This window comes from Lagenorhynchus albirostris, chromosome 21, assembly GCF_949774975.1.
Source record: "Lagenorhynchus albirostris chromosome 21, mLagAlb1.1, whole genome shotgun sequence".
Classification (NCBI taxonomy): Eukaryota; Metazoa; Chordata; class Mammalia; order Artiodactyla; family Delphinidae; genus Lagenorhynchus; species Lagenorhynchus albirostris.
The window spans coordinates 2,013,903-2,039,372 of NC_083115.1; the positions used below are offsets into that span (position 1 = coordinate 2,013,903).

General features: G+C 44.6%; 1 protein-coding gene across 1 annotated transcript; it reads right to left on the reverse strand.

Annotated features, from left to right (window-relative positions):
• Window positions 1-387: 387 nt before the first annotated feature.
• Window positions 388-25,470, reverse strand: CHRNB3 (cholinergic receptor nicotinic beta 3 subunit). Its single transcript, XM_060136353.1, has 6 exons — window positions 25,419-25,470; window positions 15,930-16,081; window positions 13,801-13,845; window positions 4,387-4,496; window positions 2,952-3,834; window positions 388-522 (listed from the first exon to the last, which is right to left on the reverse strand). Exons 1-6 carry the CDS (start codon window positions 25,468-25,470, stop codon window positions 388-390), a joined length of 1,377 nt encoding a protein of 458 aa, XP_059992336.1.

The following is a 25,470-nucleotide window of genomic DNA, read 5'->3' on the forward strand; positions in this document are numbered from 1 at the left end:
GTTTTCTAGGAAAACACCTGGGTCTGCCCACACGTCCTCCTGGAACTCTTTGTGGGCCACTGCCACAGTCCTAGTGTGTCTTGGCCACTGAAAGAGTCCTAGTGTATCTTGGCTGGTGACCTCAGGGCTGGACACACGATTCCTCCCTGAATGTCTGCAGAAGACAAGGCAGGGGTCTGAGGGGGGTCTGCCTGATCTAAACCCAACTCACTGTCACGGCAACCAAGGTTCAACCTCCCTGAGGATGACACAAGACGCCGTCTACACTCGGGGCCTCCTGGTAAGCACGTGCGCCTGGATGCTGTATACACATGGGGGCTGGATGTCAGTTCTAGGGTATAATTCTGTCTTTATGTGTGCGGTTTAGATTGCTCTGGAGACGTCTTCCTAATGGTAACTGTGTAGCCACATCTTCAAAGCAGGGGTGAAAATCAGCACTGAGCTGGTGACAGACACGATCAGAAAGAGCCAGAGGAAGATCCGGTCGAGAACTTGAGCTGTGAACTTCCAGTCTTGCACCACCTGCAAAAGAGAAAAAGACGCCTCCCATTCAGGATGCGGGGCAGCTGCTCTGAATTCATTTCAAGGGACTTCAGGAAGAGTCCTATTCAGATTTACAACCCTGCAGTTTTCCAAACGCACCTGACACATCCCCTGCAATATAGGCTTCCTGGGACCTCACTGACCGTGCCCAAGAAAACAGCCCATAATTCAAGTTCATGGGAAAACACTTTCATCACCGTTGAGGATGTAAAATTGAAAGAACAGAATCATTGATGCGTTTGTAAACGTTACTGATTGAAATGGGAAAAGCCTGATTTTTACCCAAATAAAAAGCCAGCATCTCTTACTGTGATGCTTCCTGATATGACATAGGAAATAAATCACAAATTTATAAATTAAGAATTTTTGTGGTCACTTGACTCAGGACCTCTTTTCCTTCACTCCCCAGGTGGGTGGGTCTACAATGGACACTCCTGGAGGAGATGACAGGAACTGGTGAGGGAGAGAGGAGACCAAGTCCCTCTGGAGGAAGGGAGGCTGGGGAGACTGGGCAGTGGCCATGAGGGAAAGTTCAGAGCAGGACAAGCTGCAGGGTCGGCGGGGGTCGGGGGGAGCCTCAGAGACGGGGCCAGCAATCTTTCAAGGGAAAATAAGTGTCCCATTTCCAGTACGTGGGGATTTGGTAAAGATGGAACCAAGCAGGACGCCTGCCGTTCTAGAAGGAACATAGAAGCTGATGCAGAACTTGAATGTATTTTGTGCACATAGAGGTTTAGAAATAAAACCTTGGGGAAAACCATGAAGAAGACAGATGAAAATGTTAAAAGTTTCAAACTTAAGTGGGGGATTATTAACAATGTGAATCATCTTAAATGTTTTGTATTTTCCAAATTCCCTATATTGATGATGTGTTACTTTTATCATTTTTAAAAAAGCTATTTAAATTTTTGTATTAGAATTTCTAAAAGGCACCAGGAACTATATTCAACATACTGTGATAAACCATAATGGAAAAGAATATGAAAAAGAATGTATATGTATGTATAACTGAGTCACTTTGCTGTACAGCAGAAATTAACACAACATTGTGAATCAACTATACTTCAATCAAAATAAAATTAAAAAAAGAATTTCTAAAAGATATAAAGAAAGAAACAAACAAAAAACCCTTAAGCATAGCTGTAATGTTTTTTTCTATAGCAGCATTTTTTCTAGTGCTGTTTAAAAATTTTTTCAGTGGATGAAAAAAATGACAAATTGTTAAGAGAGGAGAGATACTAGGCAGTGTCTACATGAAAGGTAGAGGATATTTCTAAAAAACCCTATTCTTTCATAAGTTTGTTTATGAGATCAGGATCTTGGCACTAATTTTTACTGATTTTAGAGTAAAATAATTGAACCCTATAAACTGGTGTAAGTATTAACTCATTTTAAGCAACAGACCTGTTTTTGTGCTGAGTATTTAAATGTCAAATAATATTTTCCTTCCACGGGGGAAGGACCATGTAGAGGAGGGAGGGAAGACGGAGAGAAGAAAGATGAGGATTAACATTTATTTTTTTGTTTGTTTGCTTGTTTTTTTTTTTTTGGCGGTACGCGGGCCTCTCACTGTTGTGGCCCCTCCCCTTGTGGAGCACAGGCTCTGGATGCGCAGGCTCAGCGGCCATGGCTCACGGGCCCAGCCGCTCCACGGCATGCGGGATCTTCCCGGCCCAGGGCACGAACCCGCGTCTCCTGCATTGGCAGGCGGACTCTCAACCACTGTGCCACCAGGGAAGCCCGAAGATCCACATTTATTGACTGCTTACATAATCATGAGACCACATGCGCTGGGCACACAGTGCATGTTTTATACTTGATGTCACTAATTCCTCACAATAACCCTTCAAGGGAGGTTTCAGAAAACTGAAGTTCAGGTTAAGTAGCTTTTCTCAAGTCATAATGAACATGGGTAGCATCTGCATGCAGGACCGTTTTGAGTCTGAAATCCACACCCTCGTCACATTTTAAAAAATAAATCTGTTTAAATCTGTGAACTAAATACTTGTTGTTACACCATGTTTTTGTATAAATTTAGAAATTGATTCTTTCTGTTTTCTTTTTTCCAAATATGCTGAATAGAGATATCCATCATCCCACTAAAAGTGAGAGATAAATGACCAGAGACCAGGACAACCAACTTAAAATGTGGAATTGAATTATTTTAGATAGAATTAAGTCTACTTATAAGAAATAGTGCTTAATCTATAGTTGCTCCTCTTTTGCTCATTCTGTTTTTGTGAACTTCTCCCTGAAAATCCACACTGAAGTCTCTATTTTGTGTCAGGGCTTGTTTTAAGTTTTACGTGTGTCAAGCAGAGAGCTAATAAGGTCACATGTTAAACAAGGACGCATTTGCTGTAAACAGACGTTAAAATCTCAGTCCTGGCTTGCGGCGGTCCCCTCACCTGACTGATGAAATGCTCTTTCTTCACGTGGCTGGAAATGTATCTGATGGAATCCACAGCCTTTTCCAGGAAAGCGACCAGAGCTTTTTCTCCATCGCTAATCTGCTTTGGTTTCCTTTTTTCAAGGACTTTACCTCCCACTGCTGGTTTACTCTCCTCTTTATCCGGGAAAGAGTAGCCATCCACGTGGTCCTTCATGCAAAGTAATTTAGGAAGTTTTTGCAGAAATAGCCGCTTAACCCAGGGGGCCATGGGGTGGTAAGTGGAGGGAGATCTGTGGTGGACGTTGATGACAAACACGGTGACGATGATGGACAGGGTGACAAAGACCATGATGAACAGGAGGTACTCGCCAATGAGCGGGATGACCTTGGAGGAGGACGGGATGATTTCTTCAATCACCAGGAGAAACACTGTCAGGGAAACCAAGACGGACGTGGATAAGGAGAGCTTCTCCCCCTCGTCAGAAGGCAAGTAGAAGACAAGCACTGTCAGAAAGGACAGCCCCAGGCAGGGGATGATGAGGAAGAGGGTGTAGAACAGGGGCAGGCGGCGCAGCACGAAGGAGTAGGTGATGAACGGGTACTGGTACGCGCCGTCTCTCCGGCTCCCTGCTGTGCCCTTGGCGTTGAGGATCTCCCACTCTCCGTTGTCGAAGAAGTCTTTTCTGTCCACGTTCTCGTCTATCAGGACGAGGTCAACCATGGTCCCGTCGTAAGTCCAGGATCCGAACTTCATGGAGCAGTTCTGCCTGTCGAATGGGAAGAAGGTGACGTCCATGGTGCAGGAGCTTTTGTAACTGGCGGGAGGCATCCACACCACGGTCCCGTTGGATTTCACGATGGCCTTGGTCATGAGCGAGCCTTCGAACCGTCCGTCAGCGCTGTCGAAAAACGGTTCACCTGATGGTTAGTTGAACACATATTAACTTTTTTTTTGTTTTTCCCACCGTCGTACTATTTGTACTTTATGACTTTCCTACCACAGGGTCAAACAATATTTCCAAAAGGAATAATTTTCTCGTTAAAGTTGTACCTTTCTCTTAATTATTTTGGCACAATCAGGTTTTTCTATTTCTTTTTTTTTTCTTTTTAATTAGTTAATTTATTTATTTTTGCTGTGTTGGGTCTTCGTTTCTGTGTGAGGGCTTTCTCTAGTTGTGGCAAGCGGCGGCCACTCTTCATCGCGGTGTGCGGGCCTCTCACTATCGCAGTCTCTCTTGTCGCGGAGCGCAGGCTCCAGACGCGCAGGCTCAGCAGTTGTGGCTCACGGGCCCAGTTGCTCCGCGGCATGTGGGATCCTCCCAGACCAGGGCTCGAACCCGTATCCCCTGCATTAGCAGGCAGATTCTCAACCACTGTGCCACCAGGGAAGCCCAGGCTTTTCTATTTCTACTCCTAATCCGACCAGTGCACTTTTCTACTGTGATACTTACTTTTCAAAGAGAACTATGTCAGGAAGCCAGAGAGATTCTGACGGAACTTTAATTGAATGAATTCCACCGTATTCATCTGGATTCCAGCGTAATTTGTGGTCTGTCCATTCCTGTGTGAAATTAATATACTGTTCTGAAAATTCAAGGTATTAGAGTTTGGAATCTTCTAGTTTATGTTAATTTACTAATCCAGTGTTTTATTTTAAAAGGGAAATTCATCCACTTTAGACCTTATGACCCTCTCCGTGACTCAGGGCAGGTCAAGATACAGTTTGAGCCAGCCTGGTCTTTGATGGTGCCCAGACTCTCACACTTGTCCAGTCTGGGATTTCCAAAATTGCCATATCTACCTCACAATCTAGAGGCTCAGCAGCAAACACCACTGATTCATGACCTATTTTCTCCTACGGAACAAAAGAAAAGCAAAGATAGCTCTAACTCAGTTTATTCTAGGAGAGTTGGTCCAGTGATATTGTAATCTCATGATAATTGTATTGAGAGAAATGATTTTGAATATCAATCAAGAGTCTTGGACAAAGATGCATGCAACATGCTAATATGAAACTTCCAGTATCTGCTGACTACTCTTGAGGACATTATAACTTTTATCCAATGATAAAATATTTCCCAAGAATCTCCTTTTAAGCTCTAATCTGAATTTATTTTGCAAGTACCAAATCCAGTTTTAAATTATATTCCTAATGTTGTTAGCCTCCAGATGCTTGCGTATTTTTCCTTGTAATAGAATGTGATCATTTAGCATGTTTTACAGGGGTTGGTGGATCCAGATTAACAAAACTGACCGTTAATTGATTGAATTATGAAGGATGATGTATGGATGACCCAGTTACAGCAGAAGTGGACTTAAAAAGATTTAGGATCTAGAATCTTATGAAATCTGACCTGAAAATTAATTATTCCACCCTCTGTCATGTGGACAGTTGAGGAATGATATAGGAGAATATTAAATGACATTTCAGGAGGTTGGGAGGGTATGCCCAGTGTGAGGCTTCCTGGAGCCCAGTGGTGCCAACTGTCATTAAAAAATCAGGAGTCAGCAGATAGATGGTTCACTAGATGGTAAAATATTGAAATATGCATGATGCCTGGAAAAGGACGGAACTCTACACACCAGATGAGACATCGTCTCTCTTAGGCAATATTTGTGAGGCTTAATCCTTGAAAAACAAATTTTAAAAGATATGGGTCTTTAAAAGTTTACGCTCTAAAGGATTAAAAAAAAATTGCATGACTACTTATGGAAAACCATGCATATGAAGACTGACAGTTTAAGAACCCAAACTAATAAAGCATTTATCATGCTTACTTGGTACTCACAAGCTTCTCTCTTCCTTCCTCTTCCTCTGCCCATTTTGAAAAGCAAATATAATTTCCTTCCTATGAATTATTTGTCTCCTGCTAAGGAGATTTCTACTACTGGCAGCAAGCCTGAATCCCAGAAATGCTGAAGGGAACTCAGAGCAACATTTATGGTTTGTTTTCACTTTTACATTTTAAAATTTTCCTTACAATAAAAGTCACTCTACAGTTCCACAGGCAAACAGTTGGATAATCACTAATGCCATAAAGATACCAGAATAGCTCTGCTGCCCCCAAATTTTCCTCGGGCTGCCCCTTTGTAATCAACCACTCCCATATCCCCAGTCCCGGGCAACCACTGCTCTATTTTCTGATCCTATAATTTTGCCTTTTCTAGAATGTCATATAATGGAATCATACAATAGGTAGCCATTCCATCCTGACTTCTTTTACTTATCAGAATACATTTTGGATTCTTCTAGGTTGTATTAGTAGTTTGTTCATTTTTATATTAGTGAGAAGTATTCCACTGTATGAATATACCACAATTCTTTTTATCCATTCACCAGGCAAAATATCTGGATTCTTTTCAGTTTTTAATGATTATAAATAAAGCCACTATAAACATTTTGTAATTTTTTGGGTGAAAACCATTCTTTTTTTTCTCTTGGGTAAATACCTAGGAGTGGGATGGCTGGGTCATAGAGTAAGTGTACGTTTAACTTAATATGATACACGCCGGAGAGACTGAATCATTTTGCATTCCCACTAGCAATGCATGAGCATTCCAGCTGTTTGGCATCATCTCTAGTACTGGGTTTTGTCACATTTAAATGTTTAACTATATTATAATAGTTGTAAAGTAGTATCTCATTATGGTTTTTACTATGCATTTTCCTAATGACTAAATGATGTTGAGCATTTCTTCATGTGCTTACTTGCCATCCATACATTTTATTTGGTGAAGTGGTCGCTAAATCTTTTGCACATTTTTTAAATGGGTTGTCTGTTTTCTTATTGCTGAGTTTTTAGTTCTTTATATATATGGAAAGTATATTTCTATATATAAAAATAGATTCCAAGCAGGGAGCGAGCTGCAGGCCCACAGGCAATGAGCCCCGGGGACAGACGTGCACTCGGGCAGACTGGCTGGAGCTGGGCTCTTACACTCTGGCTCCGTCTTTAAAAATCAGTGTTAAGCGAGCACAGTTAGGAGTCCAAACCCACAATTCCTCCGCTTGGAGCCTAAAGATCTGGAACTCAAATTGCCTGCTTCTGGAATTCAGTCTTCTCTCTTCTGCAGGCACTGCCCGTGTTTACCTAAGCTCGGCTGTACAGCCAAGGAGGAAGCGGGGAGCTACCATTCTGGGGGCACATCCCAGCAAACGCACACCGGCCACACAGACTGTGCTCAGGGAAGTGGGCCAAGCCCCAGAGGGAGAGACTGTTCAGTCAGAAAGATTTGTCTCGCTCACCGGACAGCAAGATCAACAGCTGTGGCCAGAGACAGCACAGAGACAGTGCTTTAGGACGCTCACAGTTTGGGGGGAATTAATTCATTCCACATATATGCGAGGCTTATACCAGCACTGAGCAGGGCCGCCTTGCCCTCCTGGCCTGGGGCTGTCTCAGACAAGGACGAGTAAACTAACTGGCAAACCATCACCACACCCTGTGGTTATTGCCATGAAGGGCGCGGTTTGGGTGTGAAGATGCAGGACAGTGAGTGGACAGGGAAGGAGGTTCGGATTTGACGACATCGCAGCTGAAGCAGAGGGTAGGAAGGGGCAGTGGGTGCTGTGGAGGGCAGGTCTGCTGTGGACGCTGTTGCAGGATGAACAGCAGACGTGAGTGGATGGATGAATGAGGGACACGTCTCAATCCTCGAGGAGGATATAAAGACAGCTCCCGTGGATTCAGGGTGTGCTCTTGACCAGTAAAGGAAAAGGGGCAGGTGGGACTCGTGGTCATTGCCGCTTACTTGGGGGTACCTGAGAGAGAGAGAGAAAGAGGGAGGCAGCACTGAATTAGAGTTCCACCCCTGCACTGTTCTTTTTTTTTTTTTTTTTTTTTTTTTTTTTTTTTTTTTGTGGTACGCGGGCCTCTCACTGTTGTGGCCTCTCCCATTGCGGAGCACAGGCTCCGGACGCGCAGGCTCAGCGGCCACGGCTCATGGGCCCAGCCGCTCCGCGGCATGTGGGATCTTCCCGGACCGGGGCACGAACCCGTGTCCCCAGCATCGGCAGGCGGACTCCCAACCACTGAGCCACCAGGGAAGCCACCTGCACTGTTCTTTACTAGCTGTGCTCCTCTGCGGGGTTAAGGGAGACATTCCTCACCATCTTGGGGTCCTTCTGATGCTAGACCTGGGAAGTCGGAGACGCTCTCCCCCTGGATGTGCCCATCAGAGCGGCTCACAGGATTCCCAGCAGGTTGTGGTCCACCATGATGCTGGCTGAGCCCCACAACCCAGGGCCACTGCTCGTCTTAGGGTCAGCTGGGTCAAGGTGAGGATTCAGAGCCCAAATCCCCGGTCCTGCTCTCTAAGGAGCTGTGAGGCTTTCTGGTCACTTCCGTGCTCTCTCTGAAACCGTGGAGGCATTTGAAGATTGATCTCCTGTCTCCGCCTTCTTAAAGCAGTAGATTAGAAACAATATCCAGTGTTCATGGAGCATGTCCTGGCCAAGATTCCCAAAGCCCTGTACAAACATCAGCTCCACTTTGCAGCAGTCCCGGGCTTGAGAGCTTGTTATTATAGGAAATAGGGGAGCGCAGGGTAGGTCAGGGCCAAATACCAAAGTTAATCTCTGACTGAGAAAAAAAAATGGAAACATACTCCCAGTCTAGCTCTCTTAATTCTGAAAAGTGCAACTTCAAATCCATATCACATATATTCCCTTAAAACTGTCTTTTCTTACATATATTACCTGAAATATCTCCCATAAGTGTCGAGATATTACCAAATTTCATTTAAACCTAAATCATAAGACTTTTTAAAACTATGTCATGACTTCTTTATAATAAATAAATTCTTCTAATTATTCTTAATAATTAGAAAAAATATTATTATAATAATTAGTAATTCTTAATCCCAAGACCAAAAGATAGTAAGGAACAAATATTCCTTGCTGGTGATTGGCAACCTCTGGGACACCCTTGGGATCTTCAGTTATCTCAAAGTCAGGTGTGAAATTCCTAAAACTGAATTAATGTTGATTCACTTTAAAGACAGCAACATGACATCTTATATGTCTCATATTCCCATAATATCTATGAGTTGTCGAGGCCAAGAAATGGGCTTTGTCATTAAGGATGAGAAAGCCTCCAAAGGTGGCACCAGGAAATGACATGTATTGAGTCCCCACTACTTGCCAGACCATGTAGGAGTCACATTCATGCACACAATCCCGTTTAACCTCCCAGCGACACTGTGAGCTAGGCATTGTCTCTATTTGCTAGATGAAGAGACTGAGGGTCAGAGAGGGGAAGTGACCTGCTCAAGTTTATACAGCGAGACTTTGGATTCCTGACTCACTCTGCTTGAATCCACGTGAATCAGAAGACCACACGGGTCTCCTCTGCTAAGGTCAGAGTGAGGCTGTAGAAAAGGAAGGAAAATAAGATGGTGAGGGAGGTCTGAGGTAAATTCCTAGATGTACAAGTGCCATTACAGGTTGTGGAAGGCTTTGGGAATGTGGCCCAGACCTTACGGCAAGGCCGTCCTTTCCTTGGGTTTGTTATGAAATAAACCAGCTTCTTGGTTTTCTCCTGCAAGCCAGCTGCAGGGATTTATCCAATGAGGCCTTCATCATGTTTCTGAACTTTTTGTTGATCTAAAACAGGAATCAGCTGTTGGAGAAACAACACCAGTCTAAGGCTTTGGCCTGGGCAGAGATTAAGGAAGCTTTGTTTCCCCTGGGGCCATCATGGGGCTAGGATAGCAGCCGGCTCTCAGCGACAGTGAATCTTACTGGTTCATTGGAGTATGCCTCCAGCGGTGCAAGCCCAGTGCCCTCCACCATCCCTGGCACGTAGTAGGTGCTCAGGAAGTGCTAGTTGAGTGAATATACTTGACATCTGTCGTCAGAGTGATTATTCACACGATAACATCTAGGCAAAGGGCCAACCCTCCTGTCATTAAAGAAGGGATATTTTCATCTTTCATTCCTTTTTGGGTACCTACGGTGCAGTTTTCCTAACCTTGACAACGACGAAGCAGAATCTGAGCGGCTAGGGAAGTGAGTATTTCTCACGGAGTTTTAGTGAGTTAATAACCTATTTATGATTTATATGGTCTTGAATACTCTCTGGAAGTACAAAGGAGGAAGACAAATGAGTTTGCAAAATAAAATCAGTAACATAAAAATAGCTCCACGTAGAGGACTTTTTCAGGATGTCACTAAATTTGTGCTTGTAAAGGTCTGTGGTTGAGAGGATAGAAGAGAAATGTCTAGATATATCAGATGAGAATGAAGGAAATAGAAGACACAGCAGAGGAATTGGGTAAACAAACAAACAAACAACAAAAAAAAACCAAGCATCTCAGTTGCATATGCTATCAGGAGACATGCTTTTGGTCCAAGTAGGTAGAATTTTATTCTCTCTGTGGAAATGAACTAGGGAGCATTTTTCAGTGTCTGAGAGGGCAATCACAAAAGAGGAAGGTTTGGTCATTTTTGTCTTTATTTTGACTGAGGTAGACAGGGATGATTGGAAAGAGTTTCCTATAGGTTTGCTCTGGTGTGAGAGCTTTGGGAAGTCGTGTTATTGAGAAGCCTATTCAGGTGGGTCACAACTTCTCCACTTTTATGGCTTGTAGAACTTCTACTGATCCTGCAAGAGCCAGTTTAAATGTCTCCTCCCCTTGGAAGCCTTCCCTGATTTACTCCCTGTTTCATTGTCATTATTGTAATGACCCAGTTCCTTATGTATATACTTTCCTTATGGTGTTTATATTATAGTAGTTATTTTTTACACAACTAACACCAGATCCTCTCCTTGAAGCAGGGCTGTTTTGTGCTCTGTACATCCAGGATCTAGCAGAGTACCTGGCCCTTAGCAGCCTCTCAGTAAACCCTGTGGAATGAATGGAAGGTGGAGCAAACCCTAGCCTCATTCTGTCCCACATGTCTTTCTAGACCAACTCCATGAGACATCCCAGAGGTTGAGGAATCGAAGCCTTAGAAGGCCAGGATTAGGAACCGGACTCTACAGGGACAGACCTGAGAGGAGCGCCAGACGTCTCCCGTCAGCTCCCTCCGGTCTGAAGAAGAATATGGTTTCTTTATACAAGCCAGGCTGCACCTGATAGTGTGTAACCCGAGGCAAGTCACTCCAGTCCTCCAATCCTCAGTCTTCTCATCTGCAAGGTGCGAATAATAACAGGCCTGTCTCAGGAGGTGGCTGTGAGAATTGAATGCATTCATTCCTGTGACACAAGCGGCAGAGCGACTGGGCACTTAGCAGGTGCTCAATAAATCTCAGTATTGTTGTTGGCTACTCTGAAACTGACATCTGTGTAAAACACTAAAACGGTAGTTTGTTGGTTTTTTTTTTTTTTTTTTTTTTTTTTTGCGGTATGCAGGCCTCTCACTGCTGTGGCCTCTCCCGTTGCGGAGCACAGGCTCCGGATGCGCAGGCCCAGCGGCCATGGCTCACGGGCCCAGCCGCTCCGTGGCATGTGGGATCTTCCCAGACTCGGGCACGACCCCGTGTCACCTGCATCGGCAGGCGGATTCTCAACCACTGCGCCACCAGGGAAGCCCAGTAGTATTTTTTTAAACATCAATTTTATCTTCTTTTTATCATCCCTTCTGTCCTTTCTTTTACCTTTTTTAGTTTTAAAAAGCTTTAAAAGTAACATAAAAGTAACATTACGGTGGAGCTCCAAAGCCTCCTCTTCCATGCAGCCTTCCCTGCCTGCCACCCAGGCCATAGATTCTCCTTTCTTTTTTGTTGCCATATTGTTTGCGCCACAACATAGCCCTTATTGATTAATACCTATTGTGACGTTCCCGCTCCAAATCCAACCTGTGTGAGTGCAATAGTTTCCTAATATTCTCGGTGGCTTCTCGCATTTTGGATCCTCCTCTAATTTAGAAACAGGCCTTGATGTTTTGTGCGAAGCTGGATGTGCAGACAAGGCCCTAACTGGGGAAAGCTGGTTCCAGCCAGGTGAGGCAGACTCTTCAGTCTCTGGTAACGGGGGTAATGATACCTGCTCTGCTAATTCAGAGAGGTTGAGAAATGTAAATGGATAAGAGCCATGACAACCCATTGCAAATTAATGCAATGAAACCATGTTACTCTCGTTACTTCTATGACATGGGAACCAAAGTCCCCAGCTGGCTTTTCTAAGTGTCAGCTAGCAAGCCCCCACCTCCCCCTGGAGATTTCTCTTGCTCTGTTTTGGGTGTTGGGGGTTTTCAGGTGTTGGTTCTGTCTTGCCCTGGAGGCTCCCACCAGGCCACCGTGATTCTGGGGCATAGGTTTGCGAGAGGTCATTTCCAAAGTACAGCTAGAAACCAAGGAGCAGTGGTTTCTTCCCTTCGTGTCTGACATTGTTCTCTTTGGCTGAAATGACTCCCTATTTCCAAAATCTCAAGAAAAGTGAGAAATCCTTACTATCTCAGAGGCCAAGGGTCCTGGACCACTGTTTTAAGTGTAAGAGCTTAGCCTCAAGGGGCAGCTGGAGGAGGTGTGTGTGAATCAGGTGTGTGTGAGAGACTGTTCGTTTGTTTTATTTTTGCCAAATTCCCAAGCCTATTTACACTTTAACAGGAAAGTTTTTCTTCTCTTCCCTGAAAGCTCAAATACAGGACTTCTTACTGATTTTTATGAACTCAAAATACCTCCAAATTCCACTTTAGAAAGTGCAAAAGTAGGATAAGTTCTGAGGAATGAGATAGGTATATCGAAAAATACATTTATTTAAATTGTATTTTTATAGCTACATTCCTAGCTTATTATTTTCTCCTGGACATTTTTATTTGCAAGTAAAAAACTATGCAGATCCATTTCATAACATGCTAACATACCTACCAAGAAAAGACTCAGAGAACTAGAAACTAGTAAAATTTATAATGACTATCCAACTCTGATCAAAGTGTTTGGGTAGGAGAAATTTGATGGCACCAGATGAAGTCTAGGGAATGTCCTTACAGTCTCTTTTATCCATTGTTCCTTATAAACAAACCATTAGCAGAAAGACCTGAACAAGTCTACTAAATCTGAATAGATAACTAATTCATTTCAACATAAACAAGTGAAAACTATTATGTTTGTACATTAAAATTAAGTGAGATAATTAACATATCCCCACTGGGAAGATTTTAAATCTCTGGGAGATGAGGCAACATCCCGTAAAAAACCCAATAATTGCTAACAAAAATAAAAAATAAGCAATTAAATCAACCTTCTCACCTCCTATCAAGGAAGTGCCAATATTTTCTCCTCTACACGACATATGCAAACTTGAATGGTAATTATTTCCTGGCAACTCCAGAAAGAGCAGGAAACAGGCTATGGCCAAGCTAGGAGCTGGAAACAATTCACATGCTTTTCTAGTCATATTAGGAAGACGGAGGTTCATCATTTTGACTTGGGCTTCACCTTGTTCTGAAGTTGGTGGTGAGTGGCCTCTGTCATTCCCTGTTTTCTCTTTCTAGGGAACAACATTAGGGGAAGGGTCATCCCAGGGAGGACCAGGGGGGAAGAGGGAGAATTTAACATCCCTGATTTTCTTATCCAGTTGTGGTAGCTTAAATGAGGGTAAGTTGCACCCTGACACCTTTCCCCCCTTTCTGCAAGTAGCCCAGGGACCAGTGCCCTGGACTCAGTGTCAGAGTCACCCTCCTACCTGCCCACTCCAGAAGCAAGAAGACAGAGCAAGGTGTGCCTACGAGCTTCCAGACTGACCTCTGACTCGTGCAGAAGAGAATACAAAAGAATAAACCCTTCCCCAAACACTCCCAAATATCTCTCTGAAGAACTCAATATGCTCTTTAAAATAATTATTTTTCAACGGGAGCCTTTCTCAGTAGAAAAGAATGGGAACAATTGGGGGGGAGCTACAGTCCTTGGACTGACAGTTACCTGTTTGAGCCACACGTTTGTTGTCATCAGTTGATTCTTTTCATCCTAAGAGAATGAAAATTAAATTCAAATTAAGTGAAACTACAGCAAAGGAAACCATAAACAAGACCAAAAGACAACCCTCAGAATGGGAGAAAATATTTGCAAATGAAGCAACTGACAAAGGATTAGTCTCCAAAATTTATAAGCAGCTCATGCAGCTCAATAACAAAAAAACAAACAACTCAATCCAAAAATGGGCAGAAGACCTAAATAGACATTTCTCCAAAGAAGATATGCAGACTGCCAACAAACACATGAAAGAATGCTCAACATCACTAATCATTAGAGAAATGCAAATCAGAACTACAATGAGATATCATCTCACACCAGTCAGAATGGCCATCATCAAAAAATCTAGAAACAATAAATGCTGGAGAAGGTGTGGAGAAAAGGGAACCCTCTTGCACTGCTGGTGGGAATGTGAATTGGTACAGCCACTATGGAGAACAGTATGGAGGTTCCTTAAAAAACTACATATAGAACTACCATATGACCCAGCAATCCCACTACTGGGCATATACTCTGAGAAAACCAAAATTCAAAAAGAGTCATGTACCAAAATGTTCATTGCAGCTCTATTTACAATAGCCAGGAGATGGAAACAACCTAAGTGCCCATCATCGGATGAATGGATAAAGAAGATGTGGCACATATATACAATGTAATATTACTCAGCCATAAAAAGAAACGAAATTGAGCTATTTGTAATGAGGTGGATAGACCTAGAGTCTGTCATACAGAGTGAAGTAAGTCAGAAAGAGAAAGACAAATACCGTATGCTAACACATATATATGGAATTTAAGAAAAAAAAAATGTCATGAAGAACCTAGGAGTAAGACAGGAATAAAGACACAGACCTACTAGAGAATGGACTTGAGGATATGGGGAGGGGGAAGGGTAAGCTGTGACAAAGTGAGAGAGTGGCGTGGACATATATACACTACCAAACGTAAGGTAGATAGCTAGTGGGAAGCAGCCGCATAGCACAGGGAGATCAGCTCGGTGCTTTGTGACTGCCTGGAGGGATGGGATAGGGAGGGAGGGAGACGCAAGAGGGAAGAGATATGGGGATATATGTATGTATATGTATAACTGATTCACTTTGTTCTAAAGCAGAAACTAAAACAATTAAGTGAAACTGTGTGTTGGATTTTTCTTTTTGTCCGAGACTTCCTGAGTCTTACCTTTGAGGGGTCCAAAGCGAAAAGGATTCTCAACTGAAGAGCAGTTAAATGGCATTGAGACCCTAAAGCATTATGCATATTTTACTTAAAATGAAAAATAATAATTAGAGCAAGTAGTAGTTCACTGTGGTGATATTTATATAAAATTGCATAACCAAAGGCATGGTAAGGGTGTGAAGTAGAATGAAGTATTAGCTAAATGGCAGATGGGCTTTGCATGATTTTCTAGAAGGAATCCTGGGCGATGAGTCAGCTGGGGGGGGATGCGTGTGTGCACTTGTAGTGGGGTGGAGATTTGGGCAATGGCGGAGGATTATTCTGTGACTTTGGGGACCACGGCAGAATGATTCTGCAGAATCGGGGTTGCTGAAGTTCATGGATATCCCCAGGGACATCATGGCAGAAATGTGAGCCCGACAGGAAAATCAGTAGAGAATGTTAAGGTGTGGTGTGTCAGGGAAAGGTGTGGGGTCCTGAGGGGATCCGGGAGGGGATGGGGTCACCCAGGCGCCCACCCTGGTGCTGTCACCATCTGCTGTCCCTCCCCGCAAGCAGCCCTGCCAGCCCTGGCTCAGCCCCACCTCTGCAGCCCAGCCCCTCACCCTGATGCTCACCCTGGGGCCTCCAGCAGAACTGCCAAGGGTGATGCCCTCCTAGCAGGCACATCCCACCCCCCAGAGGAAAACGTCCCTCCTCCACGCCACCCACACCCCACCAACAGTGTTGCAATGAAAATGACGTTCTCATTCTTTCCGTGGGTCATTTCACTGGCTTCTTGGGGCAGGTTTTATTTTTAAAACTGAAATGGCAGACATGTGGAAAGAAAACAAAATCAAATTTTAGCCTCGAGAATGGGTGAAGGAATGCATGTTCTCTGCAGCTGAGGGCCGAAGATTACTCACCACATCTACCAGCTGAGATATTTTCAACCCAAAATATACTTTTATGGTGTCATTAGATTGTAATACAGGGCGAACCCATTTCTGGTAACCTTGGAATAAATGTCTGAGCAGCGCATCTTCTTCTTCGGCTATGGGCCTGAATCCTGCAGCAGCTGTAAGACATGAGGGGACCCGAATTAACCGGGGAGGCGGGACGGCTGGGCCCACATTCTCCAGCGGGACGTCGTGTATTTCTAAACAGCCTGATTCAACAGAGGCAGGGTTGAGGCTACAAGGGTTCTCGCTAAACACTCTCCTTACCCACCCCAGCTCCCTCCCCAAACGCACCGCTCAAGGTAGACTCTCGTTCTACTTCCTTAACATTGTATCTGTATGAGGTGATGGATGGTCACTAAACTTATCGTGGTGAAATCCTTTCATGACGCATGTAAGTCAGATCATTATGCTGTGCCTCCTAAATTTCCACAGGGCTGTATGTCAATTACATCCCAATAAAACTGGAAGAAAAAAATAATTAAAAGTAGAGTCTATACTTTGCCTTCTTACAGGGCTTTCTCATCAAGAGGTCAACACCTCCTGATGGAGGTGGTCTCTGCCTGCTTGCACTGTCCATCACTGCACCTGGTCTGGCCCCTTCACATCCCTGATCACAATTTGTCATGCATTTGTCCCTGACTGTCCTCCCCTTGGGTGCCACGATGGCCTGCACAGTATCTGTGCTATTTGGTGATGTTCAGCCAGCACCTAGCACGGTGTCCGGGCACAGCAGTAGCTCATTTGATGTATACTTAATGAATGAACCAATGAAGGGAGAGCCAGGCCATTTTCCATACGTTCAGCAGACGTTCACAGAACACCTACCACATGCCCCGCCGGTTCCCTCCCTTCCTCCTGGGGAAGTCCTCCTTTACGAAGAGCTTCCCTGGCCAAGAACCAGGTTCTAACAACAACTCTTTTCCTCCCCAAGTGTACAAAAGCTAAGAAACACCCTAATTTCAAGCTTTGAAGAAATGGTTTAGGAACGTGGTCTAGAGGTAAGTTTTGTTTCTTTTCAGTGCTATGCTATCCAATTTCAAACCAGGAAGCTCTTTGTTGTTTTAAATATGGCCCCTTTTTTCCTCTGTCCAGCACCCTCTGAAATCCTACAATGACTACTCATTCTGCACCATGCGCTTTCCCACAGAAAACCTCTTCTTCCCACTGAGAGACGCACGTGGCTGGCAAGGTCACATGCAAGACACACCCCCACGTTTACCCAGTGAAAACCCAGAGAGTCTTAGTGGGAAGAAAAGCAAAATCGCACACATGCTCCACGTGTGCATGAGACCTTCACTTTACTGGGGAGCCATGATTCAAAATGTAATTCAGAATGCTCCTCCTGGGGTGGGCAGGGCGCAGACACAAGGCGCTGCGTGCCGTGGCTGCCTCCACCCTTTCTCTTCCACTCTAGAAAGCTGGTGAAGATGAAGATGCTGAGGAGTGGTAGAGATGTAACCTTACGTCTGTGCTTATTTACTCAAAAGCCTAACGGTTCTCAGACTTCGATACTTCAACTACTCTTAGCCAGCAGAGAGGCATCAGGAAGCAGGTCAGCGGGTGGCAGCCAGGACAGCCCTCTGTACAGGCCCCAAAACCTTCCTGGAAATGTGGGCAGTGGGAGGATAGGGAATTGAAATTCCCCGAAGCCTTTGAGGGAATGGGCTGAACTTCCTGAATTCCCTACCCACACCTGGGCTTAGCTTCCTAAGCAGCACGGCAGCTCTGATGGCTTCCAGCTCCTCAAGGGGTACCACCCTGATCTCAGACTCCATCATCTCCCTCTTGGCTTCGTGCGCTGCCTCCTAATTGCTTCACTCTTGCCCCTTTTATAGTCCATTTTCCAGCAGCTAGACCATTGCTTAAAAGCAGAAGAGGATTATGTCAGTTTCCTGCTCAAACCACCCCCATGGTTTCCCCTCAAACTTAGAAAAACACCCCCAGTTCTTACCGTGGCCTCCCAGGCCCTAGAGGGTGCCCACCCTCTCCCACTCTGGCCTTGCTCCTCGTCCCCAGGCCTCAGCCCGTCTGCACTTTTCAGAACTTGCCCAGGAAGCTCCTGCCCTAGGGAGCCCTGCCTTGCTGACGTCTCCTCCTGCAGAGGTCACTGAGGTTACACCATCTAAGGATCCTTCCGCACACTGCGTATGTACTTCATGCACTGTACCTTTAAATGTGGGTGCCTTATCCCGCATCGGAGCTCTTGATGGTGCTGTGTGTGCTTCTGTTTATCATCCGGCTCCCCTACAGCACGCCAGCGCTCAGGACAGTGCCGGCACAGTGGCTGCCGAGCTGATAGCAGCGCAGTTAGTTGGCATGTGTTTGCCGAGTAGCCTTGGAGAGTTTGGGCCGGAGCCGGACCCCCAGGAGAAGGAGAAGCAGGGGGGCCGCGGCTGTCCCCCACGCCCGCCGTCCCTGTCCCTGCGTAGGCAGCCCCTCCCCTAAGGAGGAAAACGCTGTGTGCTGGGCTCTGTGCTGGGCCTGCAAGTACCTGCCTACCAGCTACTCGACCTTCTTCCCTGTACAGATGCTAAACGACGCCAGCTTAAACCCTCCCCTCGTGGCTCCCCTACAGCCAGGACGCTGTGACCTTCCTAAATCCCTGTGTCCCAGCTCAGCCCATGAGAACAAGTCACTGAGGACAACATCTCATAATGGTGGAGGTACACCAGGAAGGCTGAGGACAACTGCACGATGTCTAAACACACACACACACCACACACACCACATACACCACATACAACACACACACCACACACACCACATACAACACAACACACACTACACACCACACACACACACACACCATACACATAACACACACACACCACACACACCACACATACCACACACACCACACACCACACACTACACACCACACACACCACACACAACACACCACACACTACACACCACACACACACACCCATACACATAACACACACACACCACATACAACACACCACATACAACACACACACCACATACAACACACACACCACACACAACACATCACACACTACACACCACACACACACCACACACTACACACCACACACACATAACACACACACACACCACACACCACATACAACACACCACATACAACACACTACACACACACCACACACACACCATACACATAACACACACCACATACAACACACACCACACACACCACATACAACACACCACACACACACCACACACTACACACCACACACACACTACACACCACACACACACACACCATACACATAATACACACACACACCCCACATACAACACACACCACACACACCACATACAACACACCACACACACACCACACACACACCACACACTACACACCACACACACACACCATACACATAATACACACACACACACACCACATACAACACACACCACACACACAACACACACTACACACCACACACACACACACACACCATACACATCACACACACTCACACACACTCACACACACACACACACACCATGGGCTTATTATCTGGGACAGCCCTGCATTATCATCATTTTGGACATGTGAGAAGGATCCTGAGACTGCACCTTGGACCTTCCTTCCTGGCAGGATAACTTTACTGTCAGTTTGGAGGCAGTGGGAGTTGCATGTTGGGAAGGATCTCCTAAGACTATGACCTGACCTCCCCAGCCCCTGCCACCCCCTCACCAGCGTCCAGAGGGAAGCAAGCAGATCTGCTCTCAGAGACCCGTGTGTTTGTTTTGACCCTGTTGCCCATGTCAGAGGGTGAGCTGCCATCTGAGTCAAGGAGGAAAAGGCCTAGCTCTGTACTGGCTCTTACGGACTGAATGTGTGTCCCTTCAAATCCATATGTTGAAGCCCTAACCCCCAGTGTGACTGCATTTGGAGACAGGGCCTCAAAAGAGGCAATTAAGGTTCAATCAGGTCATCAGGGTGGGGCCCTAGTCCAATAGGATTGCGGTCCTCAGAAGAGGAGGAAGAGAAACCAGAGATCTCTCCCCAAGCAAGCTCAGAGGAAAGGCCATGTGAGGACACAGCCAGAAGGCAGCAGTTTACAAGCCAGGAGGGGAGCCCTCACCAGAAACCGAGTTTGCTGGCACCTTGATCATGGACTTTTGCCTCCAGAACTGTGAGAAAATAAATTTCTGTTAAGTCACCCAGTCTGTGGTATTTTGTTATGGTGGCCTGAGCTGGCTAGTACAAATCTGCATTGCCTAAAACAGACCTTACCAAAAAAGAAAAGAAAAAGGCCAAAGGTTGAATGTTTTCTGCCTAATATCTTCCCCAAAATAGAAGCTGAAGTCACTGATGTTATTGGAGCAGATGTAGAGACAGGCCCAGAACTGCTTCTGGTTTGTTCTTCTTGTAAAATAGAATGTTATGAGGAAGGGCAAGGGCTTCCATGTTGATTCTTTGAGGCTAAGGCCTCAGTAAACATTAGACGACTTTAAGTGAATGAGTGAATGAATGAATAAATGCACAAAAGGCTATAACGGCACTTTCTGTGCACGGGAGACCGGCTCACGGCTCCAGAGGATGTGGAACCACAGATGTTCTCAGAATTTCCAGGACAAGTGGTCTCTTAAGAAATAAATGGATTCCTTCTAAAATATGACACAAATGAACATATCTACAAAACAGAAACAGACTCACAGACATAGAGAACAGACTTGTGGTTGCCAAGGTGGGTGGGTAGGGGAGGGGTGGAGTGGGAGTTTGGGGTTAGCAGATGCAAACTATGATATATAGGATGGATAAAGAACAAGGTCCTACTGTAGAGCACAGGGAACTATATTCAATATCCTGGGATAAACCATAGTGGAAAAGAACATGAAAAAGAATATATACATATATAACTGAATCACTTTGCTGTGCAGCAGAAATTAACAAAACATTGTAAACCAACTATACTTCAGTAAAATTTTAAAAATACATTAAGAAAAGAAAAAAGTGGATTTCTGAAAAGTTGTGTGTAAACCAAATTTTTGCTAATGGACTTCTATTTCAGCTTAATTAGACAAGACCACTATTCTAAGATACATCTCAATGATTCATTGACAAGTCAGGAAACTGCTCTTGGAAGATGAGTGAGTCTCCCAGCCCCCTCTGTCATGGGGGTTTGCAGTCCCCAAAGTCAGCTTCCTAGGGGAGGGACGGGAGGACATTTGTACTCGTAAATAATTTCAGCATTAATTAAAGAGGAAGAAAAGAGAAATGATAAAGACATGAAGACGACAGAGCCAGAAGGGACTTTTATGGTGATGTGAGCCCCTCATTTTATGGGTGCAGACCCAGGGGACCTGCGAGGGGTCACCCAGCGAATGGGGGTGCGGGCTGGTCTTCTGAATCCCAAGCTTCCATCTTTCCACCGTCCCATGAAGTTCACTGAGGATTGAGGAGGAAAAACACTGTTCCCTCCACCATGGTCTTACTGCCACATAAAAACTGTTCCAACAATTCACTTCTGTGAACACATATTGGTTGTTACTGCTCTTTCTGCTGCTGTGTTGTTAGCACTGTATTCTCCAAACTGTTGCTTCAAGTTGTCTATCACGGGGAAGAACGGTGCTCTAAAACCAGGTCCCGGGTAGTATTTGTTTGGTCAAGGGGAGACACTCAACCCTGCTGAAGGTGTTCTGTAATCACCCACCCGCCTCCCCGGAATCTCCCTCTGCTGCAGGTGGCACCTGGCAGGCTGCTTTGCTGCGGGGTTGGTTGGGGGTACTCTTGAACAGGCACTGCTCTGGGGTCACTCTCTGGGGAGGGGGACGTCCAGTGCTTTACAGTCACAGAGCAGAGCCACCCTGCTTCAGACCAGACAAGGGTCTCCCCGCATTTCCCTGCAGCCCCTCCGCAAAACACACACACACAACACACACTAGGTCTAACGCACATCTTCAGAGGATGTGTGCTGCCTGTTAGAGATGCTTTTCACCATCTCTTTTGGTAAAAAATGAATTTTTGTTTCTTCCTGAAACATCTTTCTCCCCCTTTCTTCTCTTCTCCCTACTTAATTTTTAAATCTTTTTTTGCTTCTGTGCTGTGCTGCTTGGAAGATCTTAGATCTCCAAAGAGGGATTGAACCAGTGCCCTCAGCAGTGAGAGCACAGAGTCCTAACCACTGGACCACCAGGGCAGTCCCATCCCTACTTAATCTTTGTCTCATTTTTCTTTGTCAAAATCTTTCCCTTGGGACCAGACAAGCGGCCCCGCAGGCAGAGGGCAAGAACAGGGAGAGACAGACAGCAAATGTGTACAGACGGACAGACAGACAGAGATGCAGTGCCCTGCCTGATTCTAGTGATTTCCTCCACGTGGAACTGGCTGGGGCAGAGCTGCAGGAGGGTGCGCTGCTCTTGGCTCAGGACCCCGAGTCTCCTGCCAAACTCATCACTCGTTAGAACGAGGGTCCAATGAATATTTATTCAACGTTGAGAGGCCCTGGACTCAGACCCAGAGACGAGAGGTCTGGTCCTGATTCCAGGCTGTGTGATCTCAAGTAAGACCTTTAACCTCTCCCAGTGAAAATAGGGAGCAGTGATGGGGAAGGTCCAGCCACTCACACGCCCAGTGCTTCTAGGTTCTTTACGTCCATGAGACAGCCACAAACGTGACCTCTTAATGCCATATCTGCTCTTCCAAAGATACACGGAGAGCTCAAGATTGAGATGCGCCCTTGATTCGAGAACAGCCCTTCACACCTGGCTGCAGCAGAGAAGGCGTCCAGGTAACGGTGACCAAAGCTACCCCGGGGCTAGACACTCCCTGGGAGGAGCTTAGCGCTCTCTCGACCCCAGTGAGTGGAATCACGACAGATTTGGATGGGGCGCCCAGAAACAGCTGGAGACAAATTTTTTCTTTGGAACCCACGACTTGAGTTTCTGGTCTCTTTATTCTTCGTGCTCCTGTGTCCTTACCTTTCTTCAGGTGCTCAGACCCTCTGCTCTCTCCTCACCCCCATATCAACAACTGCTTTCAGCAAAATTTTGACAAACTCTCTTATACCAAAGTATAAATAATTGATAAAACTTAATAGATGATAAAAATACAATAAACTAGTGAATATAACAAAAAAGAAGCAGACTCACAGATATAGAAAACAAACTAGTGGTCACCAGTGGGGACAGGGGAGGGGTATCATGGGGTAGGGGATTAAGATGAATAAACTATTAGGTATAAAATAAGCTACAAGGATATATTGTACAACACGGGGAATATAGCCAACACTTTAGTAGCTATAAATGGATTATAACCTTTAAAAATTGTGAATCACTATATTGTACATCTATAAGTTACATAACATTATGAAACAACACTACTTCAATTAAAAAAACTTAATGGATGAAACTTCCCATGATTATTTACGACTTTGTGGAAAACAATACCATTGTTTATCCTCAGCTAGGAGAGTAAAGAAGTAATTGAAGAATTTCAAACCTCAGCAAGTATGGTTGGGAGAGGCGTATTTTTTGTTTGACACTTTTTGGTATATTTGGGGTTTGCCTTTCATTATCATCACCTCGTCCAAAAAAAATCATACCACAAATAGCCTCTTCTGCCGACACGCAGAGCTAGCCCTCAGGGTGGACTCAAATAATAAATATTTCATGGCTTCCTGCTAGCATGAGATCTCTTAAAACGACCTTGTTTTATTTCTCCTTGCATCCCACATACTGGAACGATTACTACAATATGGTAGATCTTCAATAAATATTTTTTGCATGAATAACACACATCCTCAGGTGGTAAGAGTGATGGGAAGATGAAGAAGACACAGTTCCTATTTCTGGGAGCAGACACAAAGCGTGGCCATGACAATGATCCTGCCACCAAAACCAGAAATGCAGAGATGAGGGCTTGTCCCTTGTAATTTGGAAAAGGTAGTCTTGGGTAACAAAAAGAAACTATTTTCTTTACAATGAGTAGTCAAGTTAAAGAACTTAAGGAAAGGTGGTGCAGATCTAAAACTAGCGATCGGCTCCAGTGGATCTAGAACCACTGACAAATTCCAGAGTTACTGCCGGTTGCTACATGGATTTGTCATAGATCAGTGATGGATGTATACAGCTCAGTCTACATTCCCAAACTCTTGCATCCCACACGGGGAAGACGTGTGACCAGGCCCTCCGCCGATTCCAACTTTCTGTGTAACTTACAACGCACAGAGGAGGGGTCAGAGATGAGCCAGAGGGTTCGCGCTAACTGCCCCTGCTAACCAGGGGGTGGTTTCTCTGTGGGCAGAATGGTAGGAATCAATTCTTTCATAGGAAATAGGATGCTCTCGTAATTAAGGCAGAAAAACACCAGACATTAATTGTACAGAAACTGATTATTATTTTCATGATTAATTGATGTTAAAACACACAGAAGTTGATCATTATTTTTATGATTGGCAAGTTGCACTTAAGATTTTGCAGAGACCAAATTTAATGATATTTGAAAGTGGGTTTGCCACTCTCTGCACTTAGAAGTGACTGTGTGTTTCTGAGCCCCAGGTACGTAGCAAAGGCTACATTTTTGAAGATATAATGACATTCAGGTGTGTATGCCTCACAGCCTTATGACTTTTAATTCCAGGATTTATTTCAGGACTTGCGCAAATCTATCTCAGTGCCTCTGGTTCTCTATCTGAGAATTACAATAATCAGATGTGGCAAAAATACTAGTGACAAATAAATACAAATTGCTAAAGAAATAACACTGTTTTCTCACCATCTGGCTCCTGGCTCTATATGGTTTCTGGTGTCATGGAAGAGCGTTCTGTTCTTAAGTTACAGGAAAAGTGAAATGATTCCAAAACCCAGAAAACTGGCAGGTAACAATGACCATTTTTCCCTAAACTTTTCAGTTATTTTCTCCCTCTTTCCTTTTCACTCTCTCTCTCTCCTTTTATTTGCCCCCATTCTTTATTAAGAATCCCTCTATTTTCTGGTGGATAATAGTCACAGAAGACTCACACAGGTTCATAGACGTTTGATATATATTTCATTTAATTCTGTTGTACATACATACTAAATACACCTACATACACAAATTTATGAAAATATTTCTATGTCTACATGATATTTTGGATAATTATCTGCACACAGATATAGTGACTGTTAATAGATAGGATATTAAAATGTTGATATAGTCAATTCCTATGCTAAATATTTTAACAATTCTCTGAGTACCATTCAGTGCATTTGGTAAGATTTTCCCTGCTTTTATATCTTTGTACCAAGCTGATAACGATTCAAAAGGAATAACGCAATAAATGACAAAAGCATAAACATTATGGAATTCATAGATATGATTTCTTTAGCAATATACAGATTTCAAAGACTTACTCATCAGAGCCACATTTTAGAGGTTATCCTAAAGATACCCACACATTACATTTTGTAATTCTAACATTATCAGCACTAACAATGACCAAGTTTTCATTTATTTTAGCCTGAGCTTACCTGAGCTGGTGACACGGAGGGCGCTGAGCAGCAGGATAAAGTCTGCCAGCAT